Below are 27,713 nucleotides of genomic sequence, written 5' to 3'. Positions count from 1 at the left end.
ATATATATATATATATATATATATATAATCTTTTTAATGAATACATGAAGTTTTATAAATTGTAACACATTATATATTGTTTATAGGCCCTATACATACAATATATATAATCCATTATGCATTCTGTTATACATTCAAATGGGTCTTATGGGGTCATATGGTGTGTTTTCATGTTTTCCTTTTTCTTTAGTGTAGCTGTTTGTGCATGTATGAGATATGCAAAGTTACAAAGCTCAAAGTGACCCACAAAAGGATGTATTCTATCTAAAAGAGAAGATCCAGATCTGGCTAAAACCTCGACTGAAGTCACTCGGGGGAAATATTAGCGTAACGCCGCCCAAATGCAAAGAAAGAAGGCGTGGCTTCAGCTGTAGTGTTGTTGAGTTTATATACTGTCTATGTTGTTGAGCTGTGTTTATTTGCGGAAGCAAAAGTACTTTATTTGGCCTTCCAAAAGTGGACGCAATTAGGAATCTGTTGTTAAAGGGTTAGTTCACCCAAAAATGAAAATTCTGTCAGTAATTACTCACCCTCGTGTTGTTCCAACCCCCGTAAGACGCAAAAAACAAACAAAAATAACGACTTTATTCCACTATTCATTTCCTTCTCTCTGAGCCTCGAGTTTTTTCATGAGTGTAACTGCGCAGCGCGTCTGTGTCGCACGCATCACACACATGACCAGCGTCGGCCAATAGTGAGCCTACGTGTGACGTACAACACAAGACGCGCTGCGCTGAAACACTACGTGAAATAACTCGAGGCCCAGAGAGAAGGAAATGAATAGTGGAATAAAGTCGTTATTTTTGTTTGTTTTTGCGCACAAAAAGTATTCTCGTCGCTTTATAAACTTGAGATTGAGCCACTGTAGTCACTTGGACTATATTAACGATGTCTTTAATGCATTTTCTGGGCCAGCAAGTTATAGTGTCTTAGAAGCCTATGGAGGAGTGAGACAGCTCTCAGATTTAATAAAAAATATCTTAATTTATGTTCCGAAGATTAACGAAGGTCTTACGGGGTTGGAACAACATGAGGGTGACAGAATTTTCATTTTTGGGTGAACTAACCCTTTAAGATTTATTTTGAACAAAAATAGGTACAAGTACAACCCAAATGTTCAAATGTTTTACAGAAGGACAGTTCCCTGAACCTGGGAGAGTCATATCTGAAAGGTAAGAGTTTCAAATTAAAAACTTGCCACTGTGAAACGCTCTGCTGAAGTCACGCTTGAAAAGTTGCTTTCGATCATCAGCATTTCCAGAATCCGACTCGGGTTTGAACTGATATGGTGAAACTGATGACATTATTAGTTGTATTTATAATTGCTTTGGAAGCTGAAGCTCGCGATTACGGTAAAGAACGTTACATTTCTGACACACGTTTGAGGTGTTTGTCCAATCACAACGCACCGGGTCAGCTGGCCAATCAGAGCACACTGCGCTTTTCGGAAGGAAGAGCTGGAGCTGCAATAATGTACAGTAAGTGACAAATAATGCATTTTTGAACATTAACGCATGTTAATTCTATTACACCCAATACACAAAATAATGATCTTTGAAAATAGCATAATATGACCCCTTTAAATATTCCATTAGGCGTTGTTTAGTGATCAAATATAGCTGAATAAGCGAGGCCACACAGAGAGCCTGTAGTCCAGGTGTGGACACAGTTCTGATGTAAATCATGTAGATCTGCTGCTGCTCATGTGGAGAACAAGAGCGCCGGATGTTTGCTCACACTAAAGCTGTCGCCATGGCTACGAAGAAACCCGTCAGTCGTCAGCGCGAGCAGATGCACGTCAGTGTTCGCACTGACATCATCGCACTTCCTGTTTCTAACAGGACAACCAGGGGAACTTCTCTCGTTATTTGTAAGTTAACTAAAGTCACCTCGCTGACTCTGAGCCACGCTTTCCCCTCGAACGCATTTCAGCAGCGTCTTTTTGCTCTCGTAGACGAAATGACACCTTTGCAGGTTTGTGATGATGATAGACGTGAAGTAATGGGGGGCGGATCACCATGGGAACACAACAGGTAAACAGAGCGTCAGATAAGAGAATGATCTTTGAGCAAACCAGCATATTCTCACACTTCATAAACCCACCTACTCATTGATAATAACCCTGCACTTTACACCTTCAGAGTTCAGATAGAATTAGCTGGAAGTGCAGAAAAACGGGTGTTGATTGGTTGGAAGAAATCAATCAATTTTTCTCTGAATGACATTCAATTTGGCTTAAATCATTAATTAACTTTTACATATATTAATTTATTAACGTTAGTAATAATAATATACAAGTATTCATTCAATCAAAAAAATAAAAATCAGGCCTTTCTTCTAAGAAAAACTTCAAAAAGGCAAAAGGACTACTAAGGTGGACTTCATAAAAGACAGCTGGTTCACATACTTTTCCATTCACAGCGTTTGTGTAAATTTCCTCCAGATAAATCCTTCCGCACACATAATAAATTGTATAGGGTTAGGAAAAAGCCATGTCTCTAGTGCAACACACAACTCATCTTCTGCAGGACTTTAATAAACATTCATCCAAGTAAAGCAAACAATTAGAGCAGGAGAGCATTTCCAAATGGGTCAATAATGGAGAAACAAAAATGAAAATCCATAACGTGAAGGAACGTGTTACTGGAACTTATAGCTTAATGTGCTGCTGGATAAGATCAGATCAAATTCAGTGTCCTGGCTAGCATACTGAAACAAACAGGAACAAATGAAATATAGGCTGAATATATTGGATGAGGGTCGCATTCAGCATGAGACTCACGCAGTTGACACTGTTCTCAGGCTCTCACGACACTATTGCAATAAAACTTTTAAACAATATGTCACGTAACGTTATATTTACCTTAGAAAAGCCATTCTGTGTCCATAAACTCTATATGTGACAGACGTAGGCCAGTAAGAGCTGTGTGTGTGTGTGTGTGTAAACCTCACTCCCCTGGCCTCAAGAAGTGCGCTAGCGACTGATGCTAGAGTTTGTGGTTTTTAGCGTCCTTGTTAGTGCGCTCGCCTCCCACACCAGAGACACCGGTTCGAATCCTGCTCGGATTGGATCGAGTAGGACCAGTGACACATACAGGGTTTGTACAAGGTGCTTGAAGTACTTGAATTTGACTTTTTAAAATGTAAGTCTTGGAAAACCCTTGAAAACAGCCATATATTTGAAAAGTGCTTGAATTATTGAAAGACAATATATGTGAAATTAGTGCTTAATTTTATTGATAAAACAATCTTTTCACACAAAATTGCTCATATAAATATCCAAATATATGTTACAGCTTTCGTTCTTCAGGAGAAAAATCATATATTGAGAAAAAAAAATCAGTTTGAATAAGAATATCTTTGTCATAGTATTCTTTCAATGATTAAAATTACCAGTCACTACATTTGCTGCACTTTATTTATTTTTTTTGTAAAATTTTTCATTAATTTATTTCGATCTATTTACCTTATTTAGACTTGAAGGATAATAAAGATATTGTTTGTTAAGTGAGATCTCTGATTGTAGTCCTTGAAAAGTCCTTGAATTTAATTTTACAGTATCTGTACAGACCCTGCATATAGATAGCAAGAAATATGCTGTCTAGAGAGCATTTTGTAAAACAAAAAACACTATATATATATATTTTTTTTTTTTTTTTACTCTTAATATATATAAAAAAATGGTCTAATATGCAGTTGTATACAAATCAGTTTTTATTTTTAACCTTTATTGACAGGGTTCCCTGTATAGTTTTTACAGCATTAGTAGAGAAAGATTTTTCACCTTCAGAAAAATGTAGCCTACTATGTTCATGCATATATCCAAATGAATCATATTGAATTTCAAGCTTATGAATCATTATTCCCCTCAGCAATAATTGTCACTCCAAGCTGAACTGAAGTTGGCAGACCTGTATTGAATTCTGTCTTGACATTTTTTTGCTCCAGAATAAAGCGTTTGCTAAATGCATAACTGTGAAAATGAAATGAAAACCATTCTGTCAAACAATATAGATATTAAAACAAGTTTCAGTTTCATGCCGCATCTACATAGGTACACCTTTCCTAAATAGAAGAAAACAAGAAACGAAAACATGAAACAATGACAGGCTTTGCATGCAGGATTCAGATAGGCACTATTTAGGTCAAGACACCGATTGCTTATCGCTGAAAGTTCAAATGTGCAAAAAGGAATTTGAAACTATGCTAACAAAACCAAGACATTCATTAGGTCATTGACATTTAGGTCAAAACACTTGATTTGCACACTTAAAATAGCCGAGCAAATACATGCCGTTAACAATCTCGACTTTCCACAGAACAGTTAAAAACAGTATAAATCTCTACAGTTTCTCACTGTAATTACATAAACTGTTTATACACTCCCGGCCAAGTGAAGTAAATCAAAAGAGACTCGTGTGAATAAAAATGTACAGTAGTGGATTGAGACAGTTGGATTACAGGTAGAGAATCACAACTGCCCTCTGGTGGCAGAACAAGAACGATGCAAATCCATGCACAGAATTTTTCTTAAATTATTTAATGTCTTTCAAACTTCTCTTCATTCATGTCCATGCATTCTAGCAGCTACATTATAATAACGTAATGTAGATTATGGAATAAATGTACTCTCCAAATCTGAAAATGGAGAGAGAGCATAAACTTCCAGATAAAATGCAGTACTCAAACAGCACACACAATGTTGCAAACAACAACGAGGGATGAAATGCAATAAAACGAGCATTGCATCTCGCTACAGAATTAAATATAAAAACTAGTGAACTAAAAAAAGAAACAACACTTGAACATATTTTACCCTATGATTTAACAAGACACAAAACTTGACAGAAAAGGAGAGAAAACCGTGACATATACAAAAGAAACAATGATGTTGTGCTTGTTTAAATGGACAATTAGCCAAGATTTTATGAATTTAAATTGAGCGTTCAAACTATCTGTACAGAAACACAAGCAAACAGGAAGACAGTGATGAGGGGTATCGCGTTTAAATAGGTTTTTCAAGAGAACAGCACCATCAATCACTCTTCTTTTCCTTGATCAGCCTGTTGGCGTTGTGTGCAAAAGTTTCAGCCACTAAAAGTGGAAAGACTATAGAAGCATCAGCGTAAACCTGCACAGAAACACAACAGCACGGTTAACCAGATCAGCATATGTGACATGTGTGTGATATTTATAACATGATTGAAGAGCACGCCAACAAATGAATCTTACCTTTACAGGAGTGGCATCCATGCGGATCTTTCCCCAAGAGACGGCTTCATCTGGCCTGGCGCCGGAATCAGAGCCGTCAAACTCCTGCCCGGTGTTGACAAACACAGCAAAATCTGCTCCATTCCTCTGAGAGACACGAAAAACAGATGAGATATTTTTATTTTGAATGAGTCGAGATCATTGTGATTTTTGGGGTTCGTATGATTACCATGAGATTAGCGTTGGAGACGTGATGTTTGACGAGACCTCCTCCGAGGATGATCATCCCTGTGGTCTTGGCAAACACGGCCTTGCTGTTCAACCTCCGAATATCTGACGTACACAAAATGAAATGACATTTGTAAAATAATCTCCAGATTGCGTTCATATCACATCTTGGGCGACTCACCCTCCACAATGTCAAGCACTAGTCCAGGGTTCTTATAGGAGTGGAAGTAGATCATATCACCCAATGAGCCGTCAGTGAGGGCGGGGCTAAACACTGGGATGTCATTCTGAAAAACAATCATCCAATCAGTAAGATTTCCATTTGAGGAAGGACTGATATGTCTGTGATTCAAACATTACCTTATAGGCCCAGTAATACACCGATTCTGGGTTGTTGATTTCTTTGCCAAGTCTGTGGATCATTTTGGAGGGTGTCCAGTGTGTGCCCTGATGTAAAAACATTTAACAATATCGCATAATCTCACTTACAAATAAAACTTTAATATGCAAGCCAAATGCAACTAAAATAAATGTATCACCTCTGTTATCAGATCTGTTCCAGTATTATTTGTTCAAAAATAGGCATTTTTACAAATATTTAACCACTCAATTAAATAAAATTAAATAAAGGAACGTAAGGTAAGGTAAAATAAAATTATATTAAATTAAGTTCACCTTTTGTTCCAGCACCCTTTGGTCCAAAATAGGCATCTTTACAAATATTTAACCTCCCAATTTAATAAAAATAAAGTTGAGTAAAAAAAAAAAAAAAGAATAAACTTCTCACCTCTGTTTTTTGTTCCAGCACCATTTGGTCCAGAATAGGCATCAGCCAGTCTTCAAACTTACAGTAATTATCATTTGGTACCAGGAGATTACCAATTCTGTGACAGTATAATTAAATGTATTAATAATTACATATAAACGCCACAATGATCTAATCAGGAACCGTTTACTTACCTATTAATGCCTTGCTGTCGTAGCGCTTTGCCTTTTAGACTGAATTCTCCAAGGTAAGTGGATGCTAAACATTTTATAATGTCTTCTTCAATCCCTCCTGCTGTGCTCACGATCACATCAACCTACAAAAACATCAAATAATTCAACATAAAATAGATTCTTTTCATTTCATAACAACAGAATAGATAGTGAATACTGAACAAAAAGCGTAATAGTGCTTATTCACTGGGGTGGTCGTACCATCCTGTGCTCCGCGAGGTAGCGGATGCTCTCTCGTACACCGGAGCTAATCAGGTTTGACGTGTAGCCCAAGAAAATAGTGCATCCTGAACGAGTCTGATCCTCGTAGCCCTCGATCTCGTCCTCCACCGGCTCCAGTCTCTTCTCTATCTGCTCCAACCACAGACATGAGAAAGAAAAAACCCTTGCAGTCATGTTTGATTTTAAAGGGGTGATTGATTATGATTTCACTTTTTTAACTTTAGTTAGTGTGTAATGTTGCTGTTTGAGCATAAACAACATCTGCAAAGTTACAATGCTCAAAGTTCAAAGCAAAGGGAGATATTTGCTTTTAAAGAAATCCCTTTTTAAGGACTACAACAAACGGCTGGTAGGGACCACACGACATTCCTCCCTTATACACATAAGCTACATAAATTCATCAACTAAACATACAGAAATGTCCTGTTGCATTCTACATGTTGTCACTTCTTCTTGAGTCTCTCCATCTTTGTCTGACTCCGGTTTGAACATAAAAGGCTAAACGTTTTTGACATTTTCAATACATGTCTGTGTGAATGCAAGCTGTTGAAGCTCCGCCCTCTGTGCCGGGAGCAGCAGCTAATTTGCATTTAAAGGGACAAACACAAAAACGGTGTGTTTTTGCTCACCCTCAAAAAGTGACAACTTTAACATGCTATATAAAAATATCTGTGGAGTATTTTGAGCTAAAACTTCACATACACAATCTGGGGACATCAAAGACTTATTTTACATCTTGTGAAAAGGGCATTATACCACCCCTTTAAGAGCTACAATATGAGATAACTGAGACTGGTAGTATACGACATCACACAATGCTCCTTTCAATTACAAAAGCAATTTGTAATTGATAAAACAAATTGCATGTTTCTGTAATACTTTTATTATTAAGTCTTTAATAACTTTTTATGTTATTAAATTGATAAGCTATCAGTATTTGATGTACCTTCAAATATGAATATACAGTGGCCCCCAAAAAGTATTTGGACACTCAGTCGACAGTTTATAATTATTCTGAATGTCTTTGTGTAAGATAAACCATTTCACATAGGTTTGAAAAGTTTTAATAAACATTATTAAAATTAAAACAGTATATTCAACTGCTCAATGCAGAAGTCTCTCATGGTCACCAATGCTGCATTTATTTGATCAAAAATGCAGTGAAAACAGTAATATTATGAAAAATGATTGCCATTTAAAATAGATGTTTTCTATGTGAATATATTGTAAAATTTAATTAATTCCTGTGATCAAAGCTGAATTTTCAGCATCATTACTCCAGTCTTCAGTGTCACATGATCCTTCAGAAATCATTCTAATATGATGATTGGATGCTCAAGAAACATTTTAATATGTGCTTGATATTTTTGTTAAAACCATGATGCATTTTTTCAGTATTCTTTGATGAAGATAAAGTTCAAAAGAACAGCATTTATTTGATATTAAAATATTTTGTAACATTATAATGTACTGTCAGGTTTGATCAATTTAATGCATTCTTTCTGAATACAATTATTAATTTCTTTCTTTCTTTAGTTTGAAAACAAACACCAAACTTCTGAGTGGTATCCCAGTTTCCACAAAAAATATTAAGCAGCAATAACGGTTTCAAAATGTATAATAAGTAAAAACGTCAAATCAGCATATTAGATCTCATTGTTGTTGTTGTTGTTGTTGTTGTTGTTGGATAAAGTGTTTGAGAGGGGTAGCACTCTCTCACTCACTCACCATCCTGTTGATCTCCTGCACGGCCTGGCCGAAGCTGCTGGCCTGGAAGCCCGTGGTGAGGAAGGACTGCAGCAGGGCATGATGGTCCACCCCCTGGTTGAAGTCATAGCCTTTAATCTGGAGCATGTCCTGCGGGAGAGGAGTGCTCTCCATCAACACTGCGTCCCTCGCCACGGAGGGAGCCGGGTGAGCCATGACGAGCAGCCTGATGATGATGATACACAACAACACAAACAGCTTATATTACTCTATATATACACTATTACATAACTGAACAGTTTCACCAGGGTACAGATAATAGCATCATGCGCTGATACATACCATGGTACTAAATGACTACAATAATCATTTACTATGGTATTTATATGGCACTTCAAAGAAAACCATGGTACAATTTATATTCTACCACAGCACTTTTCAACATCTCATGCACATGTTGCTAGATCATTGAATTTAACGGGTCAATAATTGATTATGTTATATAACGCAAATATAAATACATTTTCTATTTGTTTCTGTTAATTTATTTGTCTAAAATAATGTTACACTCACCCCAGCGGTTAAGTATGTAACACCCGGTATGTTAATGTAGTTTATCGCTGATCGCAGATCATCGCACTCACAGCACCGCACATTTGATCAGCCACATGTTCCAAACTACGGCGAGCGCAGCGGTACAAAAGAAATGCAAAACGCGAAGTGACTGACTCCATCGAAATCACATACTTCCCCACGGTAGTAGGCGAAACACAGTATGTGACAAACGAAGCGTTGCTGAATTCGGAAGCGCATTCTACTCTTACTATTTTCCTCATATATTTCTATTGCAAAAAATAATAGTAGTAGCCTATGTTAGTATGTGGTTCCGAATTCACTTCTTCTTAATAAAATCTGTCAAATATTTTATTTGTTATGTATCAAGGTATTTTGTAATTTAATTAAACTGTAAAATAATTAACCGTTCAATTGAGACATTTGAAAAATGCACTATTTTTAACTGATTGGGTAAATGGCAAATTACAGAACTGATTAAATGAACTGATTGCGCACTATTATACAAACACTGTTCACATTTAATATTCTCATACATATCAGGAGGATAGAACTATGTGCACACAGTTACACACAGGTTTCATGACCACCCAAGTGAAATCAAATACTACTGAACTTTCGTGACATTTCTGGCACTGTTGATGTGACCTCAGAACTCAAACACATCACAGGACCTTTGAAGCTTCCAGCAAAGTGTGTGTGTGTGTGTGTGTGTGTGTGTGTGTGTGTGTGTGTGTGTTGGAGGATGGAAGGGGTTCATCATCCCACTGAGATATAAATGCCTCCAAAAACGGGACACCGGTTCTTCCTCACTGAAACAAGAACATTTGAGCTCTACACAACAAACCAAATGGACTCTTGAGGTAAAATTACAGCTTCGGCTATGATCTATCAGACAGAATTATACATTCATAGATCATTCAGTCAGATAATATATGTTATGCTCAGAGTAAGATAAACATGCTTTCCAGCTGGCGCAAGTCTAAGGTTGAGCAGCAGTGATGGACGTCTACTGCAGTAATAATGTTCTTCAGGCCAGGAGAACCGTGGAGCAGCTGAGACTGGAGACAGAGCTACAGAGGATCAAGGTGAGATGTGAGGACCTCATGAGGGTATAAACTACTACACTTCTTACATTCTGAGTGTACCTTTTATGGTATATGGCTGAAATGACAATAGACTGAACTTCCAAGCACAATAATATAATAATGTAATATAATAATACACACTTAATGTTCTTTATGAGCATCTATGGTTTCGTGAAGTTTTCTAAAAGTTCTTTACAGTGGAAAGAGGTTCTTTAAATTCTAAAATGTTATTTACATTAAGAAAAAAAAAAGGCATCTAAGGATTAAGGATTCTAAGGCATCACTGCAAAACACACCCTTTGGAACTTTTGAGAGTGTATAATATAATATAATAGTAACGTCTGTACTGGATATGAGTTGCGATCTTGTTAGATTTGCACTGTTTTCTGTGTTAGTTCATGTTTCCTTTGTCTTAGTTCATTAGTTGCTGTGGTTTTTGATTGTTTCTAGTTAATTTTCTCGTTTGGTACTTAGTGTTTCTGTGTGTATATATATTTATCATTAATTTTCATTTGTTCTCATCACATTTAGAGTGGTTGTTCTTTTAGTGTATAATATAATCACTGTTGAGTTACTCTAAAAAAGTAATTCATTACATTTCATCTTCAACAGTGTAATTAGATTACTGTACTTATTACTCTCTCTAAAAACCATTGCATTACTTATTAAAAAAAATACAACTTTTCTAAATCCCACATCAACCTCGACCAGTTAAACAATACGATAGACATGAAACCGCTCTTTTCATTCTTTCAAATTCATAATATATAAATTATTGCATAAATTATTCTTCTCCCAATTTAAAAGGTTACATTAAAAACATACATTTTGACGTTAAATCCACTAGTTTTAAATAGAATTGTTTAATACTATCCAGTATTCAATGCAAAACTGTAATTCAATTACAGAACATAATTTACAATCCCTTACTTTACTTTTTCAAGGGAAAGTAATTAAATTACAGTAATTAATTACTTCATAATGCTTTAAAGCCAACACTGAATCTCACATGATGTAATATTATGATAACTGTCTGTGATACGTGACATATGTTGGCATGTGTGTGTCAGATTTCGGCCGCGGCAGAGCAGATCGTCCAGTACTGTCAGGAACACAGGAGAGCCGATCCACTGCTCACCGGGATCGCGGCGTCCTCCAACCCGTTCAAAGACAAGAAGACATGCGTGCTGCTGTAATCAACAATCTTACTTTTTATTTGCAGTCTTGAAACGACACCTTGACAAATCAAACTCAATTATCGAATTATACATTTATAAAGCTTTTTTTTAAAACAAGCAATCAAACAAAAAAAGAGATTTTGATCACAGGACATTCAGTCAGTCACAGAGCAATAATATCACAGCACTGTCTTATAACTCTGCAGTTATAAATAATTCATAAATAAGGACTTTTTAAAATCAAGTCTATTTATTAGTTTGTTATGGTCGTAAAAGTGTTCGCTGACAGTGCATTCATTTTAAAGTACAGAGCCTCATTTTGAAGCTGTGCACTGTATACTTGTTTAAGTGCAATGACAAGTATACAAAAACAAATGGAATCCCACCAGGTTTTAATAAATGATTTCCTTGTTTGTGTATTACACATCTAGGGAGCTAAACACTGAAAACTGATTTATAATGATTCTTGTTTGAACTAATTTAACTTCACTGCATTATACTATGTTGTTAACATCAATTTTGTTGAAATTTCAAGTAATGATCACACAAGCAAACTGGAAACAACTATAGTTGTAAGGAAAACAGGTGGTGTTCCTGAAATGTTTAGTGTGCTATCGTAGTCAGACCTCGACACGGAGAACCATGGACAGCTGGGAATGTCAAGTTTTTGTTTCTATAGACATGTATCAGACACCTAGAACATTGGTTTTCATCTTTTCCCCAATAAAAGCAGCACATGAATGTTGTTCCCTGCATTGAAATGCTTTTTAAACTCAGTTTCTGAGCCTCCAAACCTCCACGTTCATGTCACCAGAAGCGATGGCCAGCGTTCCTCCTTCAACACTTAACTGGGAAGAGAAAAATAATGAGCCGTTATTTATGCATGGCAGTGTAGACTTCTGCTAGATAAGAGTAATCGTGGTGTAATCCAACAGAAATATTTATGAGACATAAAGGTTTAGATTCACATCACTTCCATTCTAACATTAGAAATGAGTCAACCATATTCCACGGTATATCTGTTATAAAGGCTTTGAAAGTGGCTCATCCTATTAGCTTTATAATGCATTTGTGTTTTAAGTCTTTTTTTAAATTCAAGTGTTACATAATGTGAAGCGTATTTTGCAATGATTCATTCGTTTGTTTTGAATAATCAAATTTTTATGGTTTGCATCCATCAAATTCCGAAATAAAAACAATCCAATATAATGAGAAAAATACTTATCCAAAAATAGGCACGATCATATCTATCGTGATGTAATAAATAATGACATCACAAAATCTGAATATTGTGAAAAATAATAACAAAATCTGAATATCGATGTGCAAATTACTACCAAATTACATCAATGCAGAATAACTGCACAACTCAGGATAATACACACGACAACGATGTACTACTGAAAAAGTTTTTTCTTTGCGAGGACGATTATAAACGCTGTATTATTCATGCCAGGCCAGAAGTTGGCGATGTCACTTTGTAAAGAAACGCTAGACCGAACATGTGATACACATGTGAACCCGTTTTCAAAAGTTTGCGTTTTGAGGCCCCCAAAACATCATTGTCGTGTAAACGAACGGCCAAAACGCATAAAAAGTTTTACGATTTTAGTTGAAAACGGTATCGTTTAAACAGCCCCTTATTTATTCTCTCTTTTAGGAGATAAAAAAAAAAGTGTATGTACAATAATCTAGAGGTAAATAGCATTACCATGTTTTTTTGTCTGTTTTTTTTTTTTGATACATTTTTTTGACAGCATTTATTTCCTTTTTTTTTTACATAAAAGTCTTCACTGTCACTTTTGATCAATTTAATGCATCCTTGCTGAATAAAAGTATTACTGTGCACAAACGTTTAAGATATATGATTTTGGTCAAACTGCCCACCTATATGACCGCTTGAAAGGAATGTACATAAAAAAAATTATAAAATGAATCAACACAGAGAAAAATCCTAGTCAAATTAGTCATCGTACCCCATTAACTCCTGCCTGGTGGTGAAGTGTGCACAGCGTCTGTGGTGGAGCACACGGGAGGTGGATCTGCACAGAATAAGACATGAGCTGCCGATAACCTTAGAGAAATGCCAACAAAACACATTTTGAACTGTGGGATGCCTTACCTTGATAGTGCGGTCAGAGGAGCATGTGTAGAGAGTGCCATGAGAAGAGTGAACACCTGTGACCAGTGACCGGTGGATGTTAAAGTGTGATATGGGCGTCAGGCAGCTGTTGTGCAGGGAGAAGGTGTGCACGAGTCCTCGGTTATCCCCGGCCCACACCTCACGGCCGCTGTGGCACAGCGACAACAGGTACGTGCTCAGCTGCACACATGCAGAGGAACAACACTGAAACAGCTGCTTGTAGGAGCGCGTCATCGTTTATTCTTTTATGTTTAGCTTGTGTGTGAATATCTATGGAAGCTTGTTTCCGCCACAGAATAAAACATAAAAAAAGTTAACTTTTTTTTCTCAGAATCGCATCTCGCATTTCTGACTTTTTTTCGAACAATTGCGACTTTATATCACACAATTCTGACTTTAAATCTCGCAGTTCAGAGAAATAAAGTTATTTATAAAAAGTCGCAATTATCTTTTAAAATGTTTTATTCTGTGGTGGAAATCAAGCTTTCATACAATTGCGAGTTTATATCTCACAATTCTGAGACAATATGTCAGAATTGCGTGATATAAACAGGCAATTTGCGAGAAGAAAAGTCAGAATTGTGAGTTTATTTCTCACAATTCTGACTTCATAACACGTAATTGCGACTTTATATCACGCAATTCTGACTTTATTCAGAATTGTAAAATGTAAACTCGCAATTGTGAGATAAAATGTCACAATTATCTTTTAAAATGTTTTCTTCTGTGGCGGGAACAAGTTTCCATAAATACCTGAACCTTCTGCAGGAGCTTCCCCGCCCTGCGGTCGAACAGAGCGACGGTTTTGTCTTTACTGCCCGATAAGATGTACTGGTCATCCGACACCAGGCACAACACAGCATCACTGTGGAGATGAAGACTCTGGACCAATGGATCTGCAGCTGTTACACATAAATGACAGTTGCCAACTAATACAAAATAATCTAATATTACAGCTCCAACGGGCACGAGCCAATCACATCATAGTGACTTCACTGGCTTCACAGAAGTCTACGTTTTTGAATGAAGTTTCGTCTGAAACATTTATTATTATTATCAATGTTGAAACTGGTTGTACTGCTTAAAATATTTGTTGTAACAGAATTCTTTAATGAACAGAAAGTTGTAAAAAATTTTTTTTTAACATTTATACATTTATTAACTGTCACTTTCACACAGTGACTAAAAGTGATAGAATATTTACTGAATAAAAGTATTACCTAAAAGATGAAGAGGAAAATCTTACTGACGCCAAACTTTTGAATGGTAGTTTTATTTTACAGGAAGTGGTTCTTGGAAACGTTACCAGTTCATTAACGTTTGGCCTATTTGGTGAACTGGAGTTCATTTGAGAGTATAAAGCGCACAAGCTTTGATTTATTTTACTTTATAATGCAAATACATTTATACATTTCTAATTGTGGCTTAGTTGTCCAAATACATTTTAGGTCACTCTATATATTATAATAAATTAATTTATTTTCATATTAAACATTGCAACAGTCATTTATCACTAAATTCAGGGTTTTAAGCATGAATAATAATTGAAATAAATATTACAAATGTATTTACATCATGCAATGTTGTTATTGTTAACTAAAACTATTCAAAATCATTGTTGGTTACTGAAATAAAGCTAAAATAAAATAAAATCGAAATATTAAATAAAAAACTTAAAATATAGAAATATTCCCATGGCAATTAATGAAGCTGAAAGAAGTACTACAATTACAAAGAGTATAATAAAGATAAGTTACTTAATGTTCTATAATATTATTATAATATAATAATATAATATAATATATCAATATAATAATATCATATAATAAACGCTGAACTGACTTCAGCTGAACAACAGCCGAAATGCATCATTTTCATGTTATCACTGTAAAGCTGCTTTGAAACAATCTGTATTGTATAAAGCGCTATATAAATAAAGGTGACTTCACTTAATAAAAATATTGAAAATAAAAGCTAATTCTAAATATATATAAATACAAATAATATATAAATAATACTAAAATAACACTGTTCAAACTATTTAAAAAAAGTTACAAAAAAAGAATGTATCATATGTATATGAATCATATGTGATTCATTCCTTACCAATAAATCATTAACAATAAGACCATGAATGTGCATTAAGAAAACAAACGGGCTGAACTTTGACTCACCTCGGGTGTCAAAGATGTTTAATCTCTGATCATGTGACCCGGCCAGCACCGTGTCCCTCTCACAGGACAGACACAACACAGCAGCTTTACACTGGATGAGTCCCCGTTCTGCTCCTCCGGCTTCAAGATCCCAGAGCCTCACGGTGCTGTCGAACGAGCCCGACGCCAGCAGAGGTCCGCTGGATGCCAGGCACCACACCCAACCCCGGTGGGTGCTAATGGTACCCCGTCCCGCTAGAGTGTGCATTAAGGTGCCTCTGGAGCCGTCTCGAAGGTCCCAGAGGTTCACGTTTCGGTCCCGGGAGCCGGAGGCGCACAACGCCCCTGTTCCACCCAGCAGGAGGACGCAATTCACATCCGCAATGTGGCCCGATGGAAGAATGATGTGCTCCAGTGGTGAAGAAGTGCTGGACGACTCAATCAGATTGAGACTATCAGGTGCATTCTGGGATTGAACTTGCATATTTTCATCTCCTGCTTCCGCTGCACCGTTTAAATCAACATCAAGCTGCATCTCTTCCAAGTTCCTCTCAGCTGACGGGACTTCGCCGTTCGCCCCGACAACCGCCTCTTCCTGTCTCTCTCCCTCTCCCCGATTCTCCAGCCCTGTCCAGCAGCCAATCAGCTGCTCCATTTCCAAGCAGGCCTGGGACCAATCAAAATCCTCCTTTGGCCCGACTGGGAAAAGTGCTTTGGGACCTGAGAGTTTTTGAGCCCTCAGCTGCCACATCAAGCGATCCTCGCCAATCTTTCCCAGCGTCTGACATACCTGAACGTAGAAAAAGAGGCATATGTGAAAATGAGATGTACACTATCATTCAAAAGCTTAAAAAAAATATATTAAAAAATTATACTTTTATTCAGCAAGGATGCATTAATTTAATCAAAAGTGGCAGTAAAGACAATAATAATGTAAAAAAATATGTATACTTTTGAACTTTCTATTCCTTAAAGAATCCTGGGGATTTTTTTTTTTATCAGTTTCAACAAAAATATTAAGCAGCACAACTGTTCTCAACATTGATATTAATAATAATTGTTTATTGAGCATCAAATCATCATATCAGAATGATTTCTGAAGGATCATGTGACACTGAAGACTGGAGTAATGATGCTGAAAATTCTGCTTTGATCACAGGAATAAATTAACATTTTAAAATATATATAAAATAGTATCATTAAATTAGTTAAATTATTCAATTGTAATAATATTGCTTAATATTACTGTATTTTTTATCAAATAAATGCAGCCTTGGTGAGAATAAGGGACTAGTAAACATTACAAATCTTACTAATCCCAAACTTTTAAACCCAAAAGCTTATGGGATGTCCGAACACAAAAACAGTTGTTTATCACACAAAAGTAAACAAAAAATGTCACATGTTGAAATGTACTAATATTATTACAACATGCACGTGTACAGAGAGAAGCTTGAATAGGGAAAAAGTGTCAATTTTGGTTTATAAATGTGTCTTGAATGTGGAAAGGATTACCTGTGGCAGCACATCAATGACACACTGCGCTGGGAGATGTGAGGCGATCTGGGTAACTATCTCCCATGGCAACGACAGGAGGTTTGCCCCGTTGCTAGACGGGGAGGGGCTCGTCTCCAAAGCCATGACGGACGGTCCCAAATTCAGTCTGTGGGGCAAAATGTCACAATGCAAGAGTTTACAGCAAAAGGCTGGAATACACGACACGATTTACAGTCTGGATGAGCCGAAAGTCATAGCCAGTCTGCAGATTTGAGCTGTCATATTTCACAGATAATCATGTAGACTATCACAGACTATCATACACTACATCATGCAGTCGGAGGATATCGAACATGTTTGATATTTTGAGCCGATTTTAGAACACAAAATGAGTTTGTTTCAGCGTGAGTCTGCTGTGTTTGTGATGACTCGCAACTCTGCTAGTGTGTGATCATCAGTTGTTGAGTGTATGATGCCCAGTTTTTCATCTGTAACTATTTACAAAGTCAGGCAAGTGTATGATGCCTAGTGATTTAAAATCTGTTCAGGTTTTAAAAGTCATGAAGTGTATTCCCGCCTTATAACTGGTACAGCACTTTAGAACAAATGTTTTTGTTTTTTTAAATAGTGCTTTGAAAATAAATGCATTGAAAGTGCAAACATGCAAAAGGCATGACGAGTATTCTTCCACAATTACACATGCAAACCACAGTAAATGAAAAGGTATTTTTTATTTGTAGTTGAAATATCATTTCATACAGACCTCTGAGATAAGGAGTGTGGGGTGTCATTGGCGGTGGCGGCAGCAGGGCATCTCTCTTTCTTTTTCTCCTTCTCCATCTCTTTCTCCTCATCCTTATCCTTATCCTTCGCCTTCTCCTCCAGGGTGACGTTTAGCCTCGACATCACCTGAAACACAAGAGCATAAAGGGAAGCTGACGTCATTTTGTGTTATTCACATTATAATAAACAACTTGATCAGAAAAGATACGTTCTTTACGCCCATTAATGCTAAATTATTTACTCTGGTTACCTCTTAAGTGAAAAAAATAAATGGAATGGCAAACATGACAACATTACGTTTTTAATCAATTAACATATAATAAAAAATAAAATAAAAACAGGCTGCTGAAGATACACTCCTTTAGTGGTATATAAGTTTAAATCTATATCGGAAGCAGATTTTTTTCAAGCATAAATCAATTAGATTTAGACATTTGTGTAATTCGTAAATACTTGCATGTCTAATAAAATAAAAATAGAAAACCGATCGTAATAAATAAATATATAACCTACGGTTTTTAATAATAACCCGTATGATTTACTTAAACGTGAGATATAACGGGCACATACCTTATTTTTTAATCAAAAATCCGATTGAAAGGGCAAACGATCCACATTTCTCATCCATCAGGTTTTTGTCACGAAGTATTGATCATTTTGATATGACTCTGCACAATCATCCGAGTTCAGTATGTTTTATATCTATGTCCCTTAACGACGTTGTAAGATTTGTGTTAATGGAGAGCATTTATGTTAGAAAAAAAAAATATATATAGGAGATTGAAACGGCCTTTCGATTATCATCAAATAATATATGACTGACCATAACTATAAACTGTATGTGACTGGCACCAGCAGACTACGCATGTAAACAACACGACCCTCCTCTGGCGCACATCATTTACGTCATCGGTGTTTCTGCATCGTGCTTCAAAATAAATTAAATTATTTAGTTTTTAATAGTAGGCTCTTTCATTTGTATTTGTTTTATTTATTTAAATTTTTTATGTTTTATCAGTTGGCTATTTATTTTTCATTCTATTTAATTTTGTTGTAATATTCGACAAAACAAATCCATTAGGCTATTGATTTAAACATTTAATCATATTCAAATTATCCTTAAAAATGTTTTCTGATAAAAACGGACGAACATTTGTTTAGGGGAGACCGGGGTCAGTTGTAACACGGGGTCAGTTTAACAAGTCAGAAAAGAGCTGTGTTCGATGTCCTAAATATCAATCATTGTATTATAGATACAATTATTTGACTTACATAAGCAAACGTAGCCGTTTCTCTTGTTTAATTTTATGCTTTGCATTCATGCTAACTTCAAACCCACATGCTAAAACCGTTAGCAATGCTATGGCTGTTTTCGGGGTGGGGATATTTGTAACAGTTCACTATTACAATCAACCCTAATGATGAGTCTAGTTATCAATCACATCCTCTGTTAAGGCAAAGTCACGTGAGTTTTTTTATTTTTATTGCGCATCAAGGGATTTGTGTGGTAGATGGGTTTTCATTGTAGTTTATGCACGTCTTCTTATCAGGTAAAACCATCCGCCTCAATTGTGTGCATTTCTAAAATGTAGCGCATCTTGGCGTTTCCATCCAGTGTTTTTTAATCTGACATCGCAAAATTCACATTAAAATAGGTGGATGGTAGTGAATGTGACAGGAATAGAGTACACACACACACACACACTTGCACAAACACATTCACATTAAAATAGGTGGATGGTAGTGAATGTGACAGGAATAGAGTAGGCTACACACACACACACTTGCACAAACATACGCTGCAGTTAATGTTTTTGTCACTAAATGAAGTTTTATGTAACAGAGTTCGGGAGGAGCACGTTCAGGTAATCAGCAATCAGCACAAGAGGAAGCCGGTATAAATAAAGCCTTTCCTCACCTCTGTCTCATGTCAAGTTTCACAGCATCCCGCCACCACCCCATCACCTCACTCTCGGCTGGTTTCTATCCCAGTAAAAAGGGGGAGTACTCTGGGTTCGGGCCAAATTCCGAGCTCGGAGCCCTCCTCCAGTCCAGACAGCATGCCAAATAGCCTACGCTTAAAATACTACATCTGATTTCATGTACGTGTGAACTCGAGAAATTGATCACTTTATTCATACGTGATTATTCTTTGTTCTTCAATAAAGTTCGTGCATTAGATAGTGTGAATCTTATTTCCGTAAATTACCTCTCATTGTTACATCTATGATACCTGAGCCTGTGTTAGCCTACAACTCATTCCAGTAGTGAGGTAGGTTGTAACAAAATAGCTCTTTGTGTTTGACATTAACTCAAATGTGAGTTTTATTTATTTTTGTTGACAAATGTGGCTACAAAGTTTGAAACAACCACTGAGTTACAGATTCTCAAACAATAAGTGTTACTACCATCCCGACCCCGGGATTCAAATGTGAACTTGCATGGAACATCCAGAATTCACATTGTTGGAAAAAAGAAGAAGAAGAAGAAAGTTAAATATATAAATATATGAGATAATGCAATATGTATAGGGTGAAATGATGGGCCTTTTTTATTGATATCAATAAAAATTGTAGCAAAATGTACTCAAATTATTCAACAAACTCTTACACTTATAATATTGAAGATGAAATATACTGCTTAACAACAATTAAAATGAGACAAGCCCATTTCTGACCATATATGTGTGTGTAAACAGGCGTGAGCTGACTCTGTACACAGTGACTGTAAGGTCAAAGTCCAGCAGATTCTAACACACACACACACACACACACACACACACACACACACACACACACACACACACACACACACACACACACACACACACACACACACACACACACACACACACACACACACACACACACCTGTAGAGACACATTCTTCTCATTTCAGAGCCTCTTTTGTTTGCTTTTCTTCTGCAATATTCAAATTCACTTCTCCATATTGAATTGGTAAATAACTAAGGCATAGTGGTGAAAACATACTTGAAAATGAAACATGTATGTTACATTCACAAACTATGATGTCACGACCCAAACAAACTACTGAGATAAAGATATTACAGAAATGTTGTCCCCAATATACATTTTTACAAACTTTTTGCAGCTGATAATGAATAATTAGTTGGATGTTTGGACCACAAAGATGACTTTGTGTAATGTAAAGTAAGAGATAATAATATACTAGCAAACAATGATATTTCTAAAATAAAGAAAAGAGAAAAAAAGCAATAATAAGCAACATGAATGACATAAAATAAGCATACAATATTATTTCTATAGTATCTTTTATACATAAGATGCATCTCAAAGGTCAAAATATAAACAATATTTAGTTAAAAAAGGCATACAAAATAAATTTACAGTGTTATATAGCACCTTTACATATAAAATGCAACTCAAGGGGAAAAGTATAAACAATATTAGAGGAAAAAACATAAAACAATAACAAGCAACAAGAATGACAAAAAATTGTGCTGTCAACTCGATTAATCGCAATTAATCACATCTAACATAAAAGTTTGTAAATATATAATGTGTGTGTATGTGTATGTGTGTGTATATATATATATATATATATATATATACACACACACACACACACATTTATTTACAAACTTTTATGTTAGATGTGATTAATCGCAATGAAGCGATGTGGCAGCACTAATAAAAATTCTAACTAATCAAAACTGATTTCTTACATAACAGCATCAGAAGACCTTAATTTCTCATCTTCAGTGTTTTCTCCATCTTTTATAGCCCTGTTTCACAGATGAGAACTGTAGCAATTTACAGAACGTAACTCAAACCCATAATCTCTCTCCACCTTTAGTATTCAGATGCTTATCATCGTATTGACTGATGGGTCTGCCCAGTTTCTTATCTTCACATCCTACTCATTTGTACTTCACTGGACACTTCCAAACCAGGGCCAATCTGCTGAGGTGCTACTGATAAGGCAATGAGTAATCAGAGGATGTGGCTGAAAACATGTGGCCCCTCCCTGGACCGCTTCCCTTCTGGGTGAGGTTAGTGTGTGAAGACTAACCTGGAGTTGACACGGACGACGCTCCGGCAGAGAAAAGAGTGGAAAAGCCAAGAATTAAGCAGGATAAATTATAGTCCTGTTTGAAAATGCGAGCGTGAGAGAGCTGTCGACAACATTTTAAAGGCTGACTCTTCGAAAATCAAGGTGTAACTATATAATTGACATTTAAGGATCATCATGGTAACCCTGAACACTCAATCCCTGACCGTACCGGTGGGAATAATCCGACTGCTTGAATTTGTGCTGACGCTCATCACCTTCAGCCTGGTGGCTTCTGTGGGCCACATCAACTTTTCGTTCTGGGCCTGGTGCATGTTCACCTGGTGCTTCTGCTGTTTCGTGACCCTCCTCATCATCATCCTGGAGCTCACCAGCCTGAACACCAAGGTGCCCATTTCTTGGGACGACTTCACCACGGCTTTTGCGATGCTGTCCACGCTTATGCTGTTGGCCGCGTCGGTCATCTACCCCAAGTTCTTCGTAGACTCCACAAGTGCGACCCAGATCGCAGCCACAGTGATATCCTGCGTGTGCTTCATCCTGTACGCGACGGAGGTGGGCCTGACCCGAGCCAAACCCGGGGAGATCAGCGGGTTCCTGTCCACCGTGCCGGGCTTACTGAAGGTTCTGGAGGTGTTCGTGGCCTGTATCATCTTCATCTCTCTGGACTCGAGATTATACAGCCAAAAGGCTGGGATGCAGTGGTGCGTGGCCGTATACTCAATCTGCTTCATCGTCTCTCTCCTCATCATCCTCCTGACAATCGGACGCTTGCTGGCTCGATGCCCCTTCCCATTCGACAAATGTCTGACGGGGTTCAACGTACTGGCGGTTCTAATGTACATCACGGCTGTGGTGATATGGCCAGTCTACAGTTTTGAGGGCCATCCAAGACCACAGTTCTGTTCTCAAAACCGAATATACTGTTATTGGGACAGCCTGGTTGTTGTGTCCTGCATGACTTGCATCAATCTGATCGTCTACATTGTGGATACGGTTTACTCAGTGCGTCTGGTGTTCTTCGTTTCACCTGCCTAGGGAAACCACGACGGTTGTATGTTATTGTAAAATCTATTAATGTAAACGTAACCAGACTGTGGCATCAGATTGGATGAGTTGTTATACAGGACGTTTTTAGCATGCATAAATTGGTTTTTGTTATCATAGTATTAGGTATATAGTATTTGTTAAAATAGTAGGATTATATAGCGAACTGACTGACAGTTTATTGATATTAATGTATTTTGAAACAATGTCGAAATATTTGAGAATATTTAGAAATGTCTGATTTGTAACAGTGCCTTTTATCAGTAATCTTATTAATTATATAATCAAATTGATTGATCATGAATTGTGCTTAATTGTTTACCATAAAAGTTTCTAAATGAATAATAGTACATATACACATACACAAACACGCATGCACACACACACACACACACACACACACACACACACACACACACACACACACACACACACACACGTTTATACCGGTATATATATTTACAAACTTTTATGTAAGATGGGATTAATTGCGATTAATCAATTTGACATTTTTTTATAATAAAAAGGTAACTGAATTTCTTTTAATTTTGAGTAAATTGGTAGTGTATAAAGAGTTTTCATGATACAAAATGTTATTAATATTATAACATTTGAAATAAATCCCATTTGCCCCGAATGCATACGTTTTTTTGTGTGGCATCTGGTCATTGTGGAGATTCACAGCAATTCTCCTTTGCGGTCAGTGTTTGCAAATAAACTGACCAGTAAAACCAAAGAAAGTGAAAGAAAGAGAGAAAACATAGGCTATCATTGGGTCTTCATCATTATATGTTTATGGCATCATTATTGTCATCATAAAAACGGCTCGGGTGCTCTCTACGTGCTCTCAATCCAGGTAAAACTTCACGGTTTTATGGACACCGCCATGTTTGACACTGTCGCTATGCTTACCGCTATGGTTGGTTAGCTAGTTTAAAAGTGAATTTTGCATAATAGGGCCCCTTTAAATTACCTATTGCTTATTATCTATTGGATTTTTTTTCAACCACACTTCTTATAGCTACTATTGTTCAAGTCAACAATACCAGTCAGTCCATACACATTAACCTTTCTGCTCTATTTCAAATGCCATTAGTTTATCAGCTAGTGCTTCAAACGTCAATAAAACACTCATATTTCAGCAGATTAATGCCATAAGTATGCTAAAGGGGAAATTGTCATTATGACCAGCTGACTGCTTTAAAAGGTTAGTTCAAATTCAGTTTTAAAGTTTTTAAAAATGTATTTATTTAGGTTTTTAGTTGTTTTATCTATCAATTATTATATGTGAACCTGGATTTCAGCATGAAAATAGCAATAAAAACTGGCAGTTAAAACACAACACACATACATAGCTACTATTCACAATGAAATCAAGAAGTAATGTGACACCTTCTGGTTGTCAAATGGGAGTGGAACATATTGTTATAATCTAGGCAACAACTGTGAACGCTATCTCACGACCAATTCGTACGAATTCGTACGAATGATAAAAAGTTGGCTAATTCGTACTAATTCGTACGACCTCACTCGTACGAATTTGTACGATTTGTCTAAACCCACGTGATGGGTAGGTTTAGGGGCGGGGTCAGGGGTAGGTCATTCGTATGAATTCATACGAATTGGCCAATTCGTCAAATATGTACGATTTTGCAAAAATCGTACTAATTCGTACGAGTCAGGTCGTATGAATTCGTACGAATAAGCCACTTTGTAGAATTTGTACGTTTTCCCGTGAGAAAACTTATGATTCGGAGAATCTCAAGCCCATTTCTGCCAATAATATAAAAATTCGGTTACACTTTATTTTAAGGTGTCATTGTTACAGTGTAATTATATATTTAAGTAATATATTAAGCAACTACATGTACTTACTATAGGGTTAGGGTAGGATTAGGATTTGGTTGAGGGTTAGTTGCACGTAAATAAAGTGTTACCTTTGTTAAATCATAAGAGATGAGATGAAAAGTCGAATTTATGAGTTAAAGTCACAGTCATAGTTATGACATAAAAAGAGAGGGATGAGAAATGAGAAAATGTTTGTCATAAATAATAACTTTTCATCTCATAATTTTGATTAATTATATTATTATAATTTGATTAATTATAATTTGTATCTCATAAGTTTACATTTTTGTCTCAACTATGACGGTTTATAACTTTTTATATAATCATTTCGAATTTTTACCAAAGCATGATTTATTTTTCTTACGTTGTGGAGATTCAGTATCAAATAAAACTGAAGATCTGAGGCAATGAAGAGAAAAGCTCATTAAAATATTTTACTAGGCGTAGACAAAGGAAGAGTTATGCCGCATTGTTAGCTTTATCTGTAAAACATTCTTGGTCTAAATATAACCCTATACTCTACATCATACTGTTATCAGGACAAGTAAAAGAATAACCCAAATGAAACCTTCATGTACACTTTCATTCTGATTAAACCAGTAGATATGTTGAGGAGGGACGGAAGCTCATAGGAGAAGATTAGAAAGAGCCTGGCTCTAGACCAGAGTTCAGGGTTTGGACTCAGCTCATAGGACAACAGCAGACCAGCGACCAATGAGAACCTGCAGAAGGGTCATAAAAGAGATAAGCTCAAAATGGCTCGATTGATGGTTTCTGGTCTAGTGTCAACATGAAACTTGTTTGCTGCCACATCAGAATAAACTGAAGGTTTACCACGAGGAGAACTTGTCTACTAGTGTTTCAAGAATCCTTTAATGCTTGTGAAATACAAAAACCAGAGGATGAATATTGGATTTGTTGACATCCGTGGCACAATGAAACTGCACCAAGAAGCTCAGAAGATTGTAACGAGCGTCGGGAAAAGGGCGACCTAAAAAGCGAAACATCAAGACTTTGGGATTTGTGAAACAGTTTCGCCATGTTGCACGTGGATTTCAGGATGCTGATTCAGCCTGTTGGCATTGTGCGGATGCTGGAGGTGGTTCTGACTTGCATCTGCTTTGCATTGGCGGCGTCAGCAGGAGTCCCAGACCACAGTGTGTCCCATTGGGCCTGGTGCATGTTCTGCTGGTGCTTCTGCTGTTTCACAACCCTCCTCATCCTCGTCCTGGAGTTCACCAGCCTGAACACCAAAGTGCCCATATCCTGGGAGGACTTCACCATGGCCTTTGCTATGCTGGCCACACTTATGATGGTCACCATTTCAATCATCTTTCCCACGTTCTTCGCATGCTCCTCCTGCTCCAGGCAGATCGGGGCATCCGCGTTGTCCTGGTTGTGTTTCGGACTGTACGCCGGCGAGGTCTGGTTGATCCACAAAAAACCTGGTGAAATCAGCGGCTTTCTCTCCACTGTCCCTGGTCTCCTAAAAATCCTGGAGACCTTTGTTTCCTGCATCATATTCACGTCTTTGAGCCCTGGCGAATATAGGAGGTTTCCGGGAACGGAGTGGTGCGTGGCCGTCTACTCCATATGCTTCATTTTTTCATTGCTGATTATTCTCCTCACCATTGCCAGGCTGTTGCACGTCTTCCCGTTTTCTTTCGACAAGGCGGTCATCACCTTCAACATCCTGGCCGTGGCTATGTACGCAACCGCTGTTGTTCTCTGGCCGCTGTATGCATTTAAACAACGCCCACGTCCAGAAAACTGTAACCACTGTCCATGGGATGATCTGGTGGTGGTGACCTTCATGACCGTCATCAACTTCTTGGTATACATTGGAGACATGGCCTACTCGGTTAAAATAGTATTCTTTACCCATCATGAAGAGGGTGGTTAACCCTCCTTTGTTTTCACGTGGGAAAAAACACCCATGTGCCATGCAATCATTGGATATATCAACTGTAAATTCGGACACTTTTTGCCATTGAGAGGACCCACCGTGGGAAAAATGTCCCAATTATCCTGAATTAAGGAGTGGACACATATTAGCGAAATTTAATTTTGCGGGCAAAGAATGCCTGCTGTCCATTTTAAACAGCCTCGTTTTAAGGACAGATTATTCATACGTCACTTCCAACCTGAGCATTGTTATATTGGCCAAGGCGTCAATTCGTGTGTTCAAAGTTCAAAGTGTCGCTTCACGCGACATATCAGATCGAGCACTGAATTTCACCATACAAGAGTAATGTGGCCGCACCTTAATTAGTCAGTCCCAACATCAAAAGTTTAGTGCAGATGAGTTATTAATTCGCAGACAGTCGAACATGGTTAATATTTATTCATGGTTACAATGTTTCATGGGTTAATCATTACATAGCCTTGTCTCCAGTTTATATCACTCCAGGGCAGGCTATATAACTTTGTACAGTGGTTTTTATTTTTGTTACCAGGTTTTTAAATCTATTGTTGTAGATCCGAAAGGTTGTAATGTATGATGTGAGAAATATTCAGAGAAAGAATTCAGAGATGCTTAGAAGTGTATGAGATTTAGCTGTGTTTTCAATTCGGATCAAGTCACAGCAGTGTCATAAAAAATGAAGAAATGGTTATGGTTTACCCTGCTGATATAAAATAATAATAATAATAATAATAAAAAAAAGGTATAGTTTTACTGTGAGTATGTGTGTTTTACTTGTTAATGTAATAATGACATTTTAAGTAAATATAGTGCTTTTTATACACCTCAATTAAAGGTATAGCGGAGGATGTTTTACTTCCTGGTGGGTAGTCTAAACTATTGGTCCTCCTAATTGTCAATCATTCTGGTGAATCAATCAAACTTTTCAAAAAGTGGAGAGGTCTTATCTAAAATTTGGAAAGATCCTCCGCTATACCTTTAACATTGACAAGGCATGTTTTTTTTTTGCCATATTACCCATTACCAAAAATCTGAATATAACTAAATATTATCTAATAA

At 36.9% G+C, this 27,713-nt stretch overlaps 4 protein-coding genes across 5 annotated transcripts; 2 read left to right on the top strand and 2 right to left on the bottom strand.

The window, feature by feature from the left end:
• Positions 1-3,696: 3,696 nt before the first annotated feature.
• Positions 3,697-9,068, bottom strand: dhps (deoxyhypusine synthase). Its single transcript, XM_082162814.1, has 10 exons — positions 8,941-9,068; positions 8,389-8,593; positions 6,640-6,789; positions 6,400-6,521; positions 6,227-6,323; positions 5,800-5,886; positions 5,621-5,726; positions 5,441-5,544; positions 5,233-5,358; positions 3,697-5,131 (listed from the first exon to the last, which is right to left on the bottom strand). Exons 2-10 carry the CDS (start codon positions 8,581-8,583, stop codon positions 5,036-5,038), a joined length of 1,083 nt encoding a protein of 360 aa, XP_082018940.1. The 5' UTR covers positions 8,584-8,593; positions 8,941-9,068; the 3' UTR covers positions 3,697-5,035.
• Positions 9,069-9,449: 381 nt separating this feature from the next.
• Positions 9,450-12,000, top strand: gng14 (G protein subunit gamma 14). The gene is made up of 3 exons (XM_082137560.1): positions 9,450-9,803; positions 9,912-10,028; positions 11,099-12,000. The coding sequence occupies exons 2-3, from the start codon at positions 9,942-9,944 to the stop codon at positions 11,222-11,224; spliced, it is 213 nt and encodes a 70-aa protein (XP_081993686.1). The 5' UTR covers positions 9,450-9,803; positions 9,912-9,941; the 3' UTR covers positions 11,225-12,000.
• fbxw9 (F-box and WD repeat domain containing 9) lies at positions 11,217-19,762 on the bottom strand. Of its 2 annotated transcripts, none has more exons than XM_082137459.1 (8): positions 19,701-19,762; positions 17,763-17,908; positions 17,018-17,165; positions 15,524-16,292; positions 14,103-14,251; positions 13,329-13,529; positions 13,183-13,248; positions 11,217-12,054 (listed from the first exon to the last, which is right to left on the bottom strand). In XM_082137459.1, exons 2-8 carry the CDS (start codon positions 17,903-17,905, stop codon positions 11,980-11,982), a joined length of 1,551 nt encoding a protein of 516 aa, XP_081993585.1. In that variant the 5' UTR covers positions 17,906-17,908; positions 19,701-19,762; the 3' UTR covers positions 11,217-11,979. The 2 variants fall into 2 exon arrangements, with proteins under 2 accessions (XP_081993585.1, XP_081993584.1); XM_082137458.1 differs by lacking the exon at positions 19,701-19,762 and adding an exon at positions 18,353-18,666.
• Positions 19,763-21,373: 1,611 nt separating this feature from the next.
• LOC309496576 (uncharacterized protein) lies at positions 21,374-27,368 on the top strand. Its single transcript, XM_082166592.1, has 3 exons — positions 21,374-22,867; positions 25,547-25,578; positions 25,763-27,368. The coding sequence occupies exons 1-3, from the start codon at positions 22,013-22,015 to the stop codon at positions 26,631-26,633; spliced, it is 1,758 nt and encodes a 585-aa protein (XP_082022718.1). The 5' UTR covers positions 21,374-22,012; the 3' UTR covers positions 26,634-27,368.
• Positions 27,369-27,713: the final 345 nt, after the last annotated feature.

The sequence above is a fragment of the Leuciscus leuciscus genome, assembly GCF_965113295.1.
Source record: "Leuciscus leuciscus genome assembly, chromosome: 1".
NCBI lineage: Eukaryota > Metazoa > Chordata > Actinopteri > Cypriniformes > Leuciscidae > Leuciscus > Leuciscus leuciscus.
This window is presented reverse-complemented; position numbering and strand designations above follow the sequence as displayed.

Bases quoted from the DNA above. Each gene is read 5' to 3' on its own strand.
- LOC309496576 (XM_082166592.1), top strand. From the start codon at position 22,013: ATGGTAACCCTGAACACTCAATCCCTGACCGTACCGGTGGGAATAATC. The intron at 22,868-25,546 runs GCCTAGGGAAAC...CTGCCACATCAG, and splicing joins TGGTGTTCTTCGTTTCACCT to AATAAACTGAAGGTTTACCA. The intron at 25,579-25,762 runs GTCTACTAGTGT...TTTGTGAAACAG, and splicing joins GTTTACCACGAGGAGAACTT to TTTCGCCATGTTGCACGTGG.
- fbxw9 (XM_082137459.1), bottom strand. From the start codon at position 17,905: ATGTCGAGGCTAAACGTCACCCTGGAGGAGAAGGCGAAGGATAAGGAT. The intron at 14,252-15,523 runs GTGAGTCAAAGT...TATGTGTAACAG, and splicing joins AAACATCTTTGACACCCGAG to CTGCAGATCCATTGGTCCAG. The intron at 13,530-14,102 runs GTATTTATGGAA...GCATGTGTGCAG, and splicing joins AGCTCCTGCAGAAGGTTCAG to CTGAGCACGTACCTGTTGTC.
- gng14 (XM_082137560.1), top strand. From the start codon at position 9,942: ATGGACGTCTACTGCAGTAATAATGTTCTTCAGGCCAGGAGAACCGTG. The intron at 10,029-11,098 runs GTGAGATGTGAG...TGTGTGTGTCAG, and splicing joins CAGAGCTACAGAGGATCAAG to ATTTCGGCCGCGGCAGAGCA.
- dhps (XM_082162814.1), bottom strand. From the start codon at position 8,583: ATGGCTCACCCGGCTCCCTCCGTGGCGAGGGACGCAGTGTTGATGGAG. The intron at 6,790-8,388 runs GTGAGTGAGTGA...TGGTTGGAGCAG, and splicing joins TGCAGGAGATCAACAGGATG to ATAGAGAAGAGACTGGAGCC. The intron at 5,727-5,799 runs GTAATGTTTGAA...ATTGTTTTTCAG, and splicing joins TGTATTACTGGGCCTATAAG to AATGACATCCCAGTGTTTAG.